This window comes from Conger conger, chromosome 9, assembly GCF_963514075.1.
Source record: "Conger conger chromosome 9, fConCon1.1, whole genome shotgun sequence".
Classification (NCBI taxonomy): Eukaryota; Metazoa; Chordata; class Actinopteri; order Anguilliformes; family Congridae; genus Conger; species Conger conger.
Window position 1 is genome coordinate 17,169,950 of NC_083768.1, and position 17,548 is coordinate 17,187,497.

General features: G+C 42.6%; 1 protein-coding gene across 2 annotated transcripts; it reads left to right on the forward strand.

Moving 5' to 3' along the window:
• Positions 1–778: 778 nt before the first annotated feature.
• e2f3 (E2F transcription factor 3) lies at positions 779–14,629 on the forward strand. Of its 2 annotated transcripts, XM_061256473.1 has the most exons (8): positions 779–1,107; positions 1,203–1,310; positions 4,315–4,426; positions 6,741–6,960; positions 7,418–7,576; positions 8,739–8,853; positions 9,152–9,293; positions 10,480–14,629. In XM_061256473.1, exons 2-8 carry the CDS (start codon positions 1,218–1,220, stop codon positions 10,746–10,748), a joined length of 1,110 nt encoding a protein of 369 aa, XP_061112457.1. In that variant the 5' UTR covers positions 779–1,107; positions 1,203–1,217; the 3' UTR covers positions 10,749–14,629. The 2 variants fall into 2 exon arrangements, with proteins under 2 accessions (XP_061112457.1, XP_061112455.1); XM_061256471.1 differs by having other exon boundaries at positions 779–1,310.
• Positions 14,630–17,548: the final 2,919 nt, after the last annotated feature.

The window sequence follows — 17,548 nt, forward strand, 5'->3', positions numbered from 1 at the left end:
CAGCAGAGTGTCCCCACACAGCAAAGCGTGGACTCCAGAGCCAGATTGTGATTTATTGCTCAATGTTTCATTGTAGAACTTAAAAACAGCTGGCACATTAACAGATGTGCTTAAACCTGGCTATAAATGGTTACAAAAATACAAATATACTGCAGATGTGTGTAATATATATATTAAATAGACAAAAATGTCATGTTTAAAACATTTGGTATTTAGGGAATCATTTTTCTATAGTCAAAGAGCATTGAACAACTTGAGTGTTTTTCAAGAGTATTAAAGTATTTTAGTGAGTATTGTAATTATCTCTGGATTAATACATATTTATTTGATAATTATGTGTTTCTGTTTTTATTCTTATCCAGCCGAAATTGGACTCAAGGTTACAGTCCACAGTACAATTACGAAATCAGCAGGTGAAATAGAACCTGTGTAATAGGCTACAATTATCTAAAAGGAAGCAACAATATTTTTTAGATAACAAATCCCTTTGCGCAACTCTCAAGATCTTTCCTTTAGTACGTTCGAGGTAGTCTCAATACAAGGGAATCCCCTCTGTTGTCCAATGACGTTTCCCGTATGCAAATACTTCTTCGTTGCACTCGCAATTCGCTCCAATAGATTCGTTGTGCTTTAAGACGTGCACTGTGATTGGCATATTCGTACATATACGTCATGGCGCATGGGGGCGGAGACTGATATATGGGCATCCAATAGAATAGAATATGCTAATACAATTTGAAAACTTCGCGCGAAATATGAGTTTCGCGGGAGGGCCTTTCGCGCGTAAACCATATCCCTTCATTCATTGTCAGCTTCCTGAAGCCATTTTTTAGCTTGCAGGACGGAGACCTGCGTTTGTTTTAAATCCATTGCATCTGCCTTTCTTTGCGACTAATATAAAGCCAACGCTTAGTGATTCGGTACATAAGACGTTACTTAGTCACATTTTGCAGGTATTTTAGATTTCAGTTGATTTAAAAAGGAGAAAATTGGTTCCAAAGTTAAGGAGGGACAAAGCACCCGAGCCTACAACGATGAGAAAGGGGATCTCCTCTGCCCAGGCGAGAGTGATAGCAGCAGGGGTTGGGAGCTCCACTGTAGATAAAAGTACCGTTTTAACGCCGTTATCTGGCCGCTTAACTTCTACTTTTCCCTCGACTGCATTTATACAAATTATCACTCCACCGCCTTCTCTAACACAGGCTACTAATGGCTGTATGTCCGATCCGCCAGTGGCTAGCTTGATATACTCCACTCCCCATGGACCAACGAACGGAGCGGGACAGCGACCTGCATTAGGACGTCCACCGGTAACTATCACTATGCATTTTTAATCGTCATAAAGAGTAATTGTTCTACGTTGTAATTATTTGGATGACAAGTTGAATTACCGAATATAACTTGGATATGCAGTATTGGGTTGAAAGTGATTGACGCCAGACCGGATGGCTAGCCAACGTCAGTTGTTGCACATTATTTTTATGCAACTTCTGGGCTGTTGTGGTATGCCTAACAACTTTTCGCATGTAACAGTTGCACGTTAGCTGAGCTAAAAATGGCCTAGGCAGGCAATCGCATTAACAATGTGAAAAGTTCGATAGCTGGCTAGCTAACTGGTTGCCAAATGTTGCCTCTTGAGGCTGCAAAACTTGGTTTTACTTGGCTGTGAAAACGGAATTCATAAATCCCTTTCAAGCAAATAGTCACTGAAACGCAAGGCCCTGTTCATGAAGCTTGGGATGGGGGATGGGGACTGTAGGCTAACTTATTACCCTCTGTGCCTCCGAGACCTCCCCCACACGATTAGAAGTGGCTGGCTAGCTAGTTAATCGTCTTATTAACGTCCATTTTTGTATTTTATATGTACTGGTTCAAAGCTATAATCGCTGTTCGGTATTTTACACATTCTTGAATTCTTGATCAAATTGCATTGATAGCTAGTTGTTGATTTGGTCCAAAACTGTTTTCATAACTGGGGCACTGACGATTGGCGAGGAGACCACAACATTGAATAACTCGTTAAAACCTATGTCTGACTAGCGAACTGGGCTCGAGCCTTGCTAGTCGCCAAATAACCCCCCGGTCACATACACAAATGATGGCTTGAGTTATGTGCAATCGGATGTAGTGGCCAACACATTGGTTTACAAAATCCAGCGATGCATTGCTTGTATTTACTATCGTTAGCTAGCTGACATTACCCATCAACGTATCTGCTTAGGTAGGCAGCTAACATTTGGCCCATTTCCTGTATGTATGTCATGAGATGCTAACCATGTTTCCTAGCTTAGCTAACTACTAAGTTGCTCAGAATGTCACCAACGTTCATATAGAAGGTCGAACAAACTAAAATATGGTGCAGCTTAAATTTCAGCGCATTCAGAACGGTTAGTTATGGACGTTAAATTACGTGTTTACGTTACAATGTCCATTTAACCAGTAAGTTAACTTGCTGAGTGGTAGCCCAGCAGCGTCTTCTAAACGTTTAACCACTTTGTTTACTATTGAAGAACCGACTAACACATTTGCAATACAAACCTCTTCAATAGTTTGTCTTTTTTAATATAAGTTAATTTATGTATACGGTGACTTCAGCCTTCTCTCTGAAAGGGATAATAATGGGAACAGTAGCTTTTACAAATGTTTGTAAATCACCATATGAATTAACATTTAATACCTGTAAATATAGTGCTGTGCTATTCCTATTCACAAGTGGTTGTTCCCTGGCAACTGGCACTGAAAAAAACAGCCCAGATTTGACGCAATTGGCCGTTTGCATTCCTCTGTTAAGACAGTAGAACTGCTATGATGTGGTCCAGAGCACACATGCTGGACAGGATTCTAAAATGGCTTCCCTGTTTTAAATCCAAGTGCTGCTGAAAAGGGCATTACCAGCATGGCTTTCTGCCCACAATGGTGTCTTGTGTCCTGGATATAGTTAACAGTTTGTGGGTAGCTATGGTGTGCATATAATCCTTATAATGCCACCAATTTATTTTGCAGCGCTTATGGCTAATGTGTATGGGCAGATTTGGGTTCATTTATTATGGAACATTCCCCTTTGGGTTGAGTTGTCAGTGACAGTCTGTGTGAAGCAATGATTCCCATTCAGTTAAAGTATACCTGAAAATATGTTTGAAATTTGGGAATCTAAAGTTTTGAAACAATGGGAGTTTCTTCAAACTTCACACTTGGCATCTGTAAAGATAAAATGATTCATGCCACTGATTCAATTGGTTATTTGGCTTCGTTCATTAGATGTCTTAACGGTATTCTTTTTTGCTATTGCCGACTTAGGCTATGTAGTCAGGTAGTACACGTATGAATAAGATGCTTTTGAATATCTTCTTGTATTGATAATATGCATGGAAAACCTTAACACCAATCACACTGCCTGTAGTCTCTGACTTAAGCTAGCACTATCAGTACTGTGCTTGTAACAGCCTGTTCAAAAAGTCACCCTTTGGAATGCTTCTATAATTAATGGTTTATTTTGGGAAATTCCTCTTCCATCCTCCCTATGTTTATTGCTTAAATATTTTTTGCTTACTTGATGCCCTGCTTGGGCCTTTCCTGGTTTGTCCTAGATTTCTACATCATGCAGATATTTACTGAGGCTGTTGTGAATGACCTTGCTGAAGGGTACATGCACTGGTCTGCAGCCAGGATTCAAATCTGCAGCCTGCTTGGTTCAGCCTTTGTGTCCAAACCACAGTGGTGTTGCCTCCTCTAAAATTATGTCTATGTAAAATTCTTCTGAAATATGAGGGGTGTTTCAGTTGGAAATGCTGCTGCTTCACTACATTCAGTTGATTTGAATGGGTGGTGAGTGCTGAGATTGATCTTGCAACGCCAACAGCATCAGATAATGTCCAGCTTTTAGTTAGTGGCACCTTTTCCTCCTGAATAGTACTTGCTGCATTGCTCTAGTTTGTGTTCAACGCAAATGCTTAAGCCTGCATTTACCATGCAACCCCAGCATGTATGTAGGCTGTATCGTGAGAATATTTTGGTCATTGAAAAAGGGTTGGTTTAGAGGTTCTGATTTAGAGGTTTTGGGGAATTGCAGTAAATAACTCAATATCCTGAATTCCTGCTTAATCCAGTGAGTGTGAATGAAAACACTCCTAATTCATAGTTGCGTCAAATGAGTCCAGGTTTTATCCCACAGCCTGCACTGTGGTATAGGGGCCTGTACCTTCTCCAACTGCTCTGCCTTGGGAGTGTTATCAGTATCTTGTGTATGTTTCACTAATTTGTGTTTGTGTAATTGACCTTCATTCACCTGTTGATGACCCCCTTCATCTTTTTCAGGCTAAACGGCGGCTGGAATTGGAACTGCCTGACCATCAATACATCTGCGAATCGGCCAAGACCCCCAAACGCCGAGGCGGGGCCGCGGGTCCCGGTAGAAAGAGCCCAAAAAGTAAGAGGAGGTGCTTGTATGTAGTGTCCTTGTCTGCGCTTTTCTAAAATTGCCTATATAACTCGCTGATGGGAGTATTGATTTGTCCTCATGTCATTTGTGTCAAATCTTAGCTGTCGGACTAAGGGACACAAAGGGAATCAAGTTTGAAAAATAAGTAATCGCAGTATTTCTGCTTAGCTTTACCGTCTTAGGGCTCGGCATTAACGGTTGCCCTCAGCAAACCTATTTGGGCTGTTGGCAACCATTTTGTGCCTTCCTTGGCAACCACTCTTTCCTGTCATTTAAATATGCATAAAAACCTACAAAACTGGAAAATCATATTTTAATGTCAACATTTTATTTTGTAACGTCTGAAGTTACTCTGAACTAGCCGGCCTGTGTGTGCAATGAGGTATCATTAGCACAAGCAGCTCTACAGCCATGCACACACGCCCAACCAGCATGCTGTGCTTCGACAGAACACAAACTTCACAAAAAACGATAACCCGGCGATATCAGAACCAAAAAGCAGAACTTTGTTAAAACAAGGGAGGCAAAGTATATCCTCGCATCTTTGAGAGGGATGGGAAATTTTGCAAGCCACGTTCAACAGATTTCCATCGATGAGAAAATAAGTCTGCTTGTTAACCCCTTAACAGACAGATGCGACACCAGCGTTGTATTTGATCAAATGACTGTTTTTTTTCCCTTTAATTGATGCAGTTTGATTATTTTCTTCATAGCTTACCTAGCTTTGTTGGGATAGATTGTAACCATAAAATCCAATGGGAGGGAGGACAAAGTTAGTCTGAAAAGGTCTTTTCAGTCTTTGTTGAAATATGGGCAGGGATTCTGTTCTGACTGGCAAATCATTCCCCCACTGAGGAACCAGAACAGAGAGCTGGTGTGAACATGCAGCTCAACCACCTGGTGCTCGTATTAAGGGGACCACAAGGCAAGCCGAGCTGGCAGACTAGGGTGGTCTTGCTGGGCTGTAGGGAACAATTAAAGTTTGAATGTATAGTGGTGCAGTCCCCTTAGCAACCTGGAATAGCAACACTAGCGCCTTGAAGCAGGTGTGTGCTGCCATAGGTGGCTAGTGGAGGGCAATGAGGAGTGCGGTGACATGAGCTGTCCTCGGGTGACTGGTAGTCTGGCAGGCTGCAGTGTTCTGGACCAGTTGATGGCGCTAGATAAAACAAGCTGGGAGACCAGCCAGGAGGGAGTCGCAGTAATGCAGATGGGAGATGACGACCGCCTTAGCTAGGAGCTGGGTGGTTTACTCCTTCAGTAAATGACTGATACGGCATGTGTTATGGAGGAAGAACCTGCATGTTCTGGCTGTGGAGGATGTGTGCATCCAGGTTGAGATGGTCATGGCAGGCATTTATATAGCGCCTTTATCCAAAGCGCTGTACAATTGTCATCAAGGGTCACCCCATGATTCTTGGCTGTATGAGAGGAGGGTACTACGAAGTCCTTGAAAATTTAAGTACAGGTCCTGTGACACCCATCTCAGTCAGCGATGAGAGCCGAATCTCATGGTTGACTATGCAAGGTGGCTAACAGGTTGAGGAGGATGAGGACAGAGGAGTGCTCTAGCAGACTAGAGTGCCTTGGTGACTATGAGTACGACGTTCTCAGTGGAGTGGCCACTCTTGAAGCTCGACTGGTTTGGATCATGAAGATTATTCTGGAGGAGATAAGTTGACAGAGGTTTAGATGGGAAAGGATGAGGGGAGTTGTGAGCAGAGGAGTCTTGAGGAGTGACTCTGGACCTCTTAAGGGACATATTGTCAGAAGAAAGGGAAGTGTTGAGAGGTAAGAAAAGGGAGAATGACATTACAAATGGATTGTAGTAGGGATGGGGTCCAAAGGACAGGTGCTTAGGCAGTGGCATGTGAGGAGTTTCAAAAGTGTCTGAGTCAGAGAGGGGAGAAAATGGGGATGAGGAGGGAGTGTAGATGGCCCTGGTTCTTTTCCAAAAGCAGGGTTTGGCCAACCTGCTCCTTTTCACACCTCAACCCACAGCCAAGGGGTGTAGTTGGGGCAGACCTTTCATATATGGCTCTAATTTGCGGCCCACGGGCATCCAGTACACCAGCGGGGAGTGGAACTGACTCAACCCTCCTGTACCCTGCACAATGCAATTATTGACTGTGCATTGCCCTTTAGAGCCGCTGCCCAGTCTGTATTGGCAAGGTCCGGAGACCTTGGTGCTCATTCATGCAGTGTATTCATGCAACTGACGCCTCCAAGTAGCTCCATTTGTTTTTGGTGGTGAAAATGGGATTGAGGAGCTCATGTGTTCATTCGTGGTCTTGTCCCCCAGCTCCCAAGTCCCCGTCGGAGAAGACCCGTTATGATACATCCCTGGGTCTCCTTACAAAGAAGTTTGTCCAGCTGTTGGGCAAGTCGTCGGACGGCGTAGTTGACCTGAACCAGGCCGCCGAGGTCCTGAAGGTCCAGAAGAGACGCCTTTATGACATCACCAATGTGCTGGAGGGGGTTCGCCTCATCAAGAAAAAATCCAAAAACAACATACAGTGGATGTAGGTGTTGGCTTTTAGTGTGGATGAGTGGATGGAAAGCTATTTGCTGTATTGGCTTCATAACGAATGTGACCTGAAGATGCATTTTCCCACTGCACAGAACTTAACAAGCTGCTTGAATGGCTTCCTTTGGCTTTTCATTCATATAGAAAAGATCAAAATGATGCTCAACTTCTGTTTAATTGTTGCATGTTTCTTCTTTTTTTTTTTTTTAATGACTGCTGGTTGAACTATAGATACAGGTAAAGCCAAGGGGCATTTTTGTTTGTTCTTTGGGAAATCCTGAGTCTCCCTTTGTGAAGGATATACATGTGTATCTATTTCAAAATATGAATTTCTTTGTCATGCAGAATTGGTCAACATTAGATTGGTACCTTTCCAGAGGCTCCTGGGGGAGTGTGTTCCAGCTTGCTGGCAGGTCAGCAGTGAAGCAGTGGGTGATCTTCTCTGCTTGCAGGGGCTGTAAACTGACCGAAGAGGGCACCACGCTGAACCAGTGCCAGGGCCTTGGACGGGAAGTGCTAGAGCTCACCCAGGAAGAGAGGAAGCTGGACGAGCTGATCCAGACCTGCAGCAGGAACGTACGGCAGATGACCGAAGAGGCTCACAATCAGAAATATCCTTCCGTGACTGGGTGGCCCAGTAGGGTGGAGCTTAGTTTGACTAGGACCTGAACTGGAGCTTGAAACACTATACACCGCAGATCAACTCTGGCCCACAAATCTGATCCAGCCCTGCAGTCTGTTGCACCAGTAAAATGTAAATTCAAACATAGACTAGATTGAACATAGTTACGCCATAACTGAATGTAAACCTGCACGAACTGATTTAGTTCTGACCTTCTGACTTAAAATTTTCACCTACTGTATACTATATTGCTCAAACAGCCATTGAGGTACTTGTTAGAGGAGAAGTTCAGCGCCGTGTAAGCTAGCAGCGCATTCTCCACGATGGATTACCCCTTTAATTTGTATTATGAGATTGACATGCTTTTGTTTTTGGTAAGCGGTGTTGCAGAAAATAACCAACTCTGAGTACAGGAATAAATGACTGTCAATTATAATGGGTTATAATATCCATTAATTATTTCTGTTGTTGGAGAGAAATATATATATCAGAGAAAACGCTTAACTCTTTATGGGCGGAAGCGACCTGCACGTTACATCTCCCTTAACAGATGGATGTGATGCCAGCGTTGTATTTGAGCATATGACCGTTTTTCAAGACGCATGACAGTTCAAATGCATTGTGATTCCTAGGTCTTTCTATGGGTTTTCTATAGGGTGCTTTAGTCCATAATGTAGTGCAAGTGTATGAATTGTCCAACTGAACAAAGACAACTTTAGTTTTAAACTAACTAGTTACAACGTAACATTTAGTGTGGACAACCAAACTTGCGATCAAACTTACATTATACTGGTGAAACAGGCTGGTGGTATATTCTCCTGGGAAATTAGCCAGACTGTTTTCCATTCCGACTCCCAGGCAAAGGGAGGGTGGAAAACCAGCAGTTATCATCCCTCAATGATCATGAGTTGCTGATCCCTGCCAAAGACTATCCTGAGAGAACATGGGCCTGTCTGGGTCTTGTGCTCAAACCTATGGAAAGCGGTTTAAACTTATTGAACTTGTTCTTGATATCAAAAGTTCCGTTTTAATTAGTTGTAATTCAAATGCCTTTACACTGAGCTCATATGACACTTTACAAATATGGGAATGTTTCGCTATGGTATAATTTTAATATTTGAAAATTTGAGTATTTCTTTAACCGCCCTTACGTTCTCGTATGTAACATATGAAGACATCCAGAAGAGCCGTGGGCTTCAGGACCAGACTGTGATCGTGATCAAAGCTCCTTCAGACACAAAGCTGGAAGTTCCTGATCCTGAGGAGGTGTGCGCTTGTACAACTGGCTTACCCGGCAGCAGGGCTGGGTTATAATTGGGTTGGGGGGTCTCTGCTAGTGAGTCTGCATGTGGATGCTTTTAAACCCAGGACTCACGCTTGTGAATGCTGTCGATCTCATCTGATACCCATTCTTTCACTAGAGCGATAAAGGTATTTGAATGGCATAATATGCAAGGATAAGACGTCTACTCTTCAGGGTTGATGTAAGGATAGGACATTGCATGAATGATCAGTGTTGAGTCTAAAGCTGTGGCAAAATTTCTGAATGCTTTTGTTTTAACAGAATTTACAGGTCCATTTAACAAGCACTAAGGGGCCAATAGAAGTGTTCCTCTGTCCAGATGAGACGACAGCCAACAGCCCGCAGAAGAATAACGTCTTGGATGTGAATGGAAACCACTCAACTTTTGTCAAAGTCTTGCAAGGTATACTCCGTGCACTGCCAAACTTCTTTTAGCAATATTACATGCCAGCGGGGAGTGCAGATGTGACTACCATGGGGAACACTTTCGTTAAACATTATGTATAATATAATTTCTAAAGCTATGAATATTTACTACAAATACCATATATTGTTAGGATATTCTGTAACTCCACTGAGACTGACTAAATGGAAAATAGTTGATATTGGTAAGCTCTCTAACAACTGCAGATAGTGACGTTTTACCTGAAATCTTGCAGCCGACATTACAAATGCTATAAAATGACTTGCATTTGTTATTGTGAGCAGACATGGTAAAATATATGCAGTTACTCAGTGAGTTAGTGTCTTTTCCTGCACTGCGTACCTTTTTTAGTGGTACGGAGTAGGCCTTATACCGGTGTGCTTTCACCACTGCTATGGGCAGATTAGCGATTTACTACTTGCCTGCAACTTTGATCACAAGCCAACTAACTTGGCTAGCCATCATAATTACTTTGCAGCAGACTTCACCCATCTACCTAGTTACTCCTCAAACTTATAGATATGCATTCAGTTGTGCCCCTTTAAGCAGTCCAGTAACCACTTTCCAAAGCTTTAGTTAGTGAAACAAATCAATTACTGGCCTGAAGATATACAGTGTAGCCTGCCCGTACCTGGCTGTATAGTAGATGTAGACTAGTGGGTGGAGGATGCTATGACAAAAGACAGATTAAGCTGAGAATATTGGGGTGAGAACTCGCATTTTAGTAGTGCTGTGCACTGTAACTGAAATCAAGGTTATTGATAAAAAAAATTGGGTAATTGTATGCATTTGTGTGCAGTGGCAGAGAATGGTTTAGCATGGTGCTTCCATCGCTATTTAAATGTACCGGAGCAAACCAGTTCTTCTGAAACATTTCTTCGGTAACGAAACTTGTATTTTCAGGATAATTTTTCTAAAATTAGAAAATTAAGTCTGCATTTGCTGTGCCCTTTGCTTGTTACCAGAAACCTCATGAAGGAGCCTGTAGTAACTGGAAAGCAGCACTGCTTTGTGGGAAATGTCTTCAAGCTACATACAGGATATGATGAAGCACATGATTGCATTGTGTCCATTTACCTTCCCTCCCCCAAACCGTCTGTCATCCTTCCAGCTCCATATTCACTATCTAAACCTTTTCCCCCCCCGTCTGGTTTCTCTCACTCAGAATATGCTGGTGGAAGCGGTGTGCCAGGGATTCCTGACAGTCCAGTGGCAGTCACCACCATCTCGCCCCTCACCTCGCCCCTCACCAGCCTCCTGCAGCAGACCGAGGACCAGATGCCCTCGGCCCTGGAGGGTCCCTTCGTTAGCCTGTCCTCCCACCTCCTCAGCGAGGACTACATGCTGAGCCTGGGCGACGACGAGGGCATTAGTGACCTCTTTGACACCTACGATTTGGACAAACTCCCGCTGGACGACCTCTTGTGCAACTGACCGAGGGAAAGGATCCAGCCTGGAGAGCGAATAGTCCGAGAAGGGGGATTCTGGTGGTCTGGTCGCCCTCTGTTCAAAGAGGGCACATGGCTCATCTTTCCCCTTGTATCTGGGATGGAGGGGCTTGCCTTAATCCTGCGCGCTACTGAATTTTGTTTCCCGACCAGATGCAAAAGCTTAGGTGGCTGGGCACAAAAACCCTCGTTGCTTGCCGGTGATCTTTTCGCTTGGGGACAGCGTGCTGGAAACTACCTGTGGTGTGTTAAGTGGAGATTGTGAAACCATAAATACGCTTTTGATATATACGTCTTGTACCAATTTAGCCAGTTCTAATTGTAAACATGTAACTGATGTTGAATGTGGCCATCATTTCATCTTCAGAAGGTACGTGTCTGTCAAACATTGGATTTGATGTCATATGGCCAGTCTTGGCAGAGGTGTTCCTCATGGTTCAATACATGGGCTATGCACAAAGTGTCTGTGGTCTTTATCCTAGTGCAGTGGGACAACTGCAGTAACTGCATCATATTGGCTTGTTCTTCTGGCTTCATCTGCTTATGGGATGATGGAAAGGAGGCTCCTGTCTGCAAGTTTGAAATGGTTTTCATCAAAAACTCAAATTTCAAGGAATGAACGTACGCTTACCTTCTGATCTATACATTTGGACACTGACCTCTAAACTCCAGGTCCTGTGTTGTGTCTAGTGAAGAGCAGATTGATTCAGTTCATCATGTTATCCCTGAATTCAGTTGGTTATCATGGCTGCAATGTAGACGTGAAGTCCATGAATGTCATTTGAAAGTCGTTTACTACGATCGTAGCCTTTCATGGTTCATGGAGACTGATTACTTGCTAAAAATGCAGTGAACTGTTGGCGTGAGTGGATTTATTTAAAAAAACTGCCAGCCTTTCTGGGGCTTATAAACTGTTCTCCACTAATATTGCTAGGTTCCTCCTTCAAATGAATGGATACCCCCAGTTGTTACTCACTTGTGGCTGTGGTTAGACTCAGACGATTGGAACAAAGTTCTGGGTTTTCAGTTGGTAAGGAGTTTATAATGCCTGTCTGCGTGAGGGCGTGTGTCTGAGGGAGTGACATTTGGGAAGGGTGTCCTCACAAACCTTCAGTATTGAAGCTGAAGAGGCTATGGCTCAGGGGGGCACCCATCCCAGCCTGATGTTCCTTTCACAAGGCTTTTTTGAACTTGCACAAAGTTTATGCAGACTTGACTTGTTGAAATATATGCGGCTACATCATACATTGTACTCATGCTCCTTTGCCTCACTCCACAGATCTTGCCCATCCTAGATTTGAGATCGGATTCTTAAACACAGAAGCGGTTCCATTCGTTAAAGCCTGTTATTGCTTTCTTTCCTTACTTTTATGAATTTAGCAACCATGTTAGAATGTACAATTGAAAAAATGTGCAATGACAACATTCTTTTGTTGTCCTCGGCAGTATAATATTGCTGTTGCCCTTTGAAATCTGACCAATCAAGCCAAGTGCAGTACCCTTGGGGTAAGGCTAGTTCAGTTTATTTGGATTCACTCTTACTGTGGAAAACATACTGCAAAATGTTGACATTGCTGCCTGTAGCAGGTAGCAACTGACTTTACTTGCATGTAGGACTTATTGGAATGTGTTCTGAGGGCAGCATAAGATGTGATTGTTTCCATTGCCCAAATAAGTAAGCGGTTTGATCATTTGAAGTACGAAGTGCAAGCTTGAACTCCCGTTATGTTAAGTTTGGTCAATGACCCATTTTTCCCTTTTGTTATTCAATACCTCACTGAAATTAAAAGTGAACAAAATTACAGAACGAGAGAAATTAAGATTGCCTTTCCCAAAACCCCCTGGACACAGAGCTGGGAAATGTTTTTTAATTGAGTTTAAGTGAAATTTGGGACCATCAGTGACCATGCTAACCACCAGACTAATCTTGCTAGTCGACCGCAGCTGCAGTTTTGGCATACAAGGCGGTTATCCTGTCATGTTGAATACTGACTCCAACTCTTCCTTTATTTGATCGAGTGCCTGAGGTAACCAATCACATCTAATGCTCCTCTCCGAACACATTCCAATAAATGTAACTCCTATGTGCACTTTACTTGTGACCAGCATGGCAGTGAAGTTTGTGGCAACCTAAAATGGCACCGCAATGGAATTTTTAAAATGGGCCGATGTCAGTTTAAATGAAGTAAGCTGCCTTACTGCGTTACTTGCTTATGAAAACTCAGGACATTGGTCATGTAGTGAATCCCTATGGATCTGTGTTTTCAACTCTATGAAATATGGGAAATTACATGGCATAAATTCTAGCTTGACCCTGCAAAACATGATCTGTTCTCATCAGATTCGCCTGTGTGTTATGAAGGCTTTGCTTTTAGGAATTCTTGGCTGTAGGTGTTTTCAATTCTATTAAAGCCATTAAAAAGCTGTAAAGCTTATGATAAGCTTCCATGTATGCATAATGTGACTTATGCATTAGTTTAGACTACCTCTAAATGTAGTATATGACCATTTTTGGGAGCCATTTTACTTTACTGCCTATTAAAATATTCTGCGTGAGCGTGTGTTGAACTGTTAGCACCTGTGAATGTATACTTGCTGGCTTAATGTATTTGTCATTTGTATTCATAGACTTTTCAGGTTTTCACCAAAATGCCTCGTTGAGCACTTCTCAATTAAATCCCATGTTTCTGCATCCTAGTTTGTGTGCATAGGACAATATCCAATGGCTGATCTCAATTCAACTATCAGTTGGCTTTTTAACATTTTAAACGAGCCACTTGTTTTTGTTATGCCCACAATTGTAAGCATCAACTAAGACGTTGATCCTTGCTGAATTCAATGCAATGATTGTGTGATTTGAAGTTTCAGTGTTGTCAACAATTGAGTCAATGCAATGGCAGCTTATTTGAATAATTGAAGGGTTTTCTAATGGAATTAAGTTGGACTGGCCTCTATTTAAATTTTTTTGATTGTCCTGAATTGACAGTCAAGTCTCATTATTTGGATATAAAATTGCCAATTCTTTGTTGGATTTGTAAATCCCTGTTTATGTACCCTCTAATATGAAATGTTGGTTTGTACAGGCATTATGTTGACGCACAGGCACCTGGATATGTTTGGTGCAGGCATAAAGGTACATGAATACATTTGAGCCATACAGATTGGTTACTTTGGAGTTGGTGCTTGTTGTACGTTATTCATTTAGCCTTTTACAATTTGTCATGCTTTGCAGTTTTGTAAAACCATTCTCCTTGATAATTAAGGAAGTTTATTCCTCATCTCCAGGAAGGTTGTTTATAACATGGATTTGCAGACCATTCATTGAGATCCTCTGTGTGTGGAAGGTGGCTGGTTAACAAGCGGTTGAGCGTGGTTTGAAAGTGCTCGTTCTCAATGTAATCGCTAAGATTTCAGTAGTGTACTGCTGTTGATTGGTTGTTCCATTTCTCCACAAGCCTGTTGCCATTGGAGTACAAGTTTCCATTGTTGCCAGCCAATATTTTGGTGCTTATCAGGGAGGTTTGGCATTCAGAAGTGGGGTAGGACGCATTCCAAGGTGTTAAGTTTGGCGCACCATGAAATTGCGTGCCTGTTTTGCATCTAATTTGGCAATAATTGTTGTGTGTTTCAAGTGAGTATTTCAGTAAGCCCATCTGAAGTACTGCCAAGTGTTAGCACAGATTAATTTAAAGTGTAGATGTTTTAGCACAGTTGAATACAAGTGATTCAGGGGTTATTTAATGTGGGGTTTGTGATTGTGTGCATGGGAGTATTCAATGTGTTCAATGAATGTTGTGTGATGTTAATTTGTTTGGAAAAATGTATGATTGTTTTAATAAAAAGCAAGCTTTCATTTTGTTACATTAAGTAGCTGTCTTGTAATTGCGATTGTACTGTTACTGGCAATTTGAACAAGATTTTAAAGATTTGCCCAATGTGGTTGAATGCTTCTCGTGAACTCTAGTGAAATTGATATGTTGTACAAATCAAGTAGTTGTAAGGACCAATTTGACCACAAGGTGTCACACTACTCACACTTAAAAAATAGGCCAATTAGGACTGTTGCTTTTCACATTTCTTTACCTATAAAATAGCGTTTACTTTATCAAATTATTAAAAGCTGAAATTATGTTTACTTGGATCTACCCCGTCCCTGTCAGCTGTTGGCAACCTTAATAAACCCTTTCTTACCACTTGCATTCATACACATTATCACTGTTTTATATTGTCTCAGATTGTATAAGAGACTGTCTGTGCACTCATCAGGCAGATTTAACTGGGGGGTTGGATGGAAGCATTCTTCCACCATCTTTAGTTTCCATAGTCAGCAGTATAGGTTCAGGGTCTGTTTGATAGTTGCTGAGCTATGCTGTCCTGGCTAGTAAGCCGTATTGTCTGCTGGAAGGTTTGTGTTAATAAACACTGAGAAATGCTGGGAGTGCCTTGTACTTCAGCCTTTCTCCCCTTAAGAAAAAGAAGAAAAAGGCTGGAAGATGGAAATCGCTACTGCTGTTCTTGACTGAACAATGAATCCGAGTGTGTGCTTTAGCCTTTCAGTGCTGAAGTAGAAGTTTAGGTATATAATGGTGTAGGTGTGGTCCTGTTCTCTGTGGGTAAATGTGCTTGTTCGCCATCATATAATCACTAATATTTGAGTAGTGTACTGCCGTCAAGTTCAGTGTTCTTGACGAGCATGCTGCCAATTGAGCGCACGGTCTGTTGCCAGACTGCTTTGAGTCTAGCTTTAATACCTTTCTCAAGAATGAATTAGCACACCCTTTTTGCCCTGAATGTCTTCTTGGGGTTTAACCACCATGTCTCGGGGCTCGAACGCATGACCCCCAGGTGCTGAAATCATTGCCATACTGCTGCCTCTATGCCTCTATGCTGCCCCTGGCTACTTATCACTATGTACTTAAGTTGATTGTTATTGAGTAAAGAAAATTGTGCACATTAAGGAGAATGGGCGTAATCTTGCCTTTGACATTTCCTGCTGAAAGGTTTTGGGTTTTGTTCTGATTCTGAAGGACTATTCCTGACTGAGTGGGTGTAGCTTGCTGATAGTAGGTAATTGCAATGCTTTTACATTTGTGGCATCACAGCAAGTGGCAAGTAGAATAAAAGGTGTTGATCAAAACCACACTGGCAGATGAAACTAGACTAATCAAACACTTGGAACATGGTATGAACTCATCAAAACAGGGTTAATTAAAGCTCGTCTTTAACCTTTTAAGTGTTGCATGTGTCCAACCTCGGACACCAAAGCGGCCTTCGGGTGCTCCAAACTCATTTCACACAGAACAGTTTCTCCTGAAAATGTTCTAAAACCATCTCATTGGCTGATTAGTTTGATGTACACTGCCCATGAGGCTTCTGGACTCAAACTGGCCTCTAATCCCAGCTGGATATGTCCGCTTATGCCGTTGAGCGTGTGTGATGTAAAAGGGTTACTGTCCAGCCAGGCTCAGATTAATGTGTGGGTGTCTGTACCATATGACTGATGGCCTCTATGCTACCGCGTATGATGAAAACCCCTCTGTAACCACTGTCCAGGCTTGTCTGGTAACTTGACGCAATAAGCTGTGGAGCGTCTTTTTTTTTCCTTTGTCTTTTTTAAAAGAAAAGTGTTCAGTGAATTTTTCACTGCTGAATAGAGAGCTGTCCGTTCATTCTTGGGGTAAGAGCTGCTATGTATACTCCTCTGATTTGAGAGCGGCGCTAAAGTGGTTCTTTCTGCGCTCCGTGCTCATCCAGCCCTCTTTGACTGTGTGCTGCCGCATTGTGGCTTCGCCGCACCACCCGATTGAGCGAAAGGGCTCTCCAATCAATAAAGATCAGGCTGGTGTAAAATGCTTTTCAGTCCAATGGATGTTTTTCAACCATGCTTTCTCTCAGCAGGGGAAGAAAACATGTTTTAAGGGGAAATTGTAGCATGAGAATGTGGTCACTGTAGCGAAACGGAACCACTGCACCATGGCTGTCAATTTGGCATAGTTGGGGGACTGCAGTTGTTTATAGCGGGTTTGAGTTCTTGGTTTGCAGTTGCTGTTGCGCCGTTTAGTGAAACTGGTCTCAAACCACTTGAGCGAATATGCCAATGTATCTGAGTTCATGTTTGAATGTGAACACGCCGTCACCCTGGATAGGTAGATAATGTATGGTTATGGGTGCAGAAGAAACAATGCAGCGGTCTGTTCATTTAGTTTTGTGTGTGAGGGCAAATGACAAACTGCAGCTGTGTGCCCACATTGACTTGATAACCTGCACCCTGGGAAAGCAGAAATTTCATCTTCATGTCCAACAGGCATAATGGCTTGGTTATCCCTGTGGTTGTAATGGGGTTGAAAAGCAGCTTTGTGAGTCCAGAAATGGGACGGAGCTTTCATCTTCTGTGAGTTACTCATTGACCTGTGCTTGCCATAGCAAAGGGCAAATATTGAGCCTGTGTAAACTAGCCATTGACAGCGCATGGTAGAACTATGCATTATGACAGCAATGCTTAAATCTGTCCCTTGAGGTCAGTATTACTGGCAGTTCTCATTCTCATCAGGGGTTGATTAGACCTGGGACGCCACATGTGTGCATCCTCTGGCAAATTGGTGACGTTAATTAATCAAATATCAATTAAAGGAGCCCAACCGTGCCACTGGCCCCGATTTCCAGAGGTCCACATTTGAGTATGCTGTTCAGAGCTTCACTCCTTGCTGCTTGCGGCAAGTAAGGCCTTGTGTCTGTTTTGACAAGCCTGTCAAGTCTGTCAAAGTTGGGGAGACTGGCAATATAATG

Bases quoted from the DNA above. Each gene is read 5' to 3' on its own strand.
- e2f3 (XM_061256471.1), top strand. From the start codon at position 1,035: ATGAGAAAGGGGATCTCCTCTGCCCAGGCGAGAGTGATAGCAGCAGGG. The intron at 6,961-7,417 runs GTAGGTGTTGGC...CTCTGCTTGCAG, and splicing joins AAAAACAACATACAGTGGAT to GGGCTGTAAACTGACCGAAG. The intron at 8,854-9,151 runs GTGTGCGCTTGT...TTGTTTTAACAG, and splicing joins AAGTTCCTGATCCTGAGGAG to AATTTACAGGTCCATTTAAC.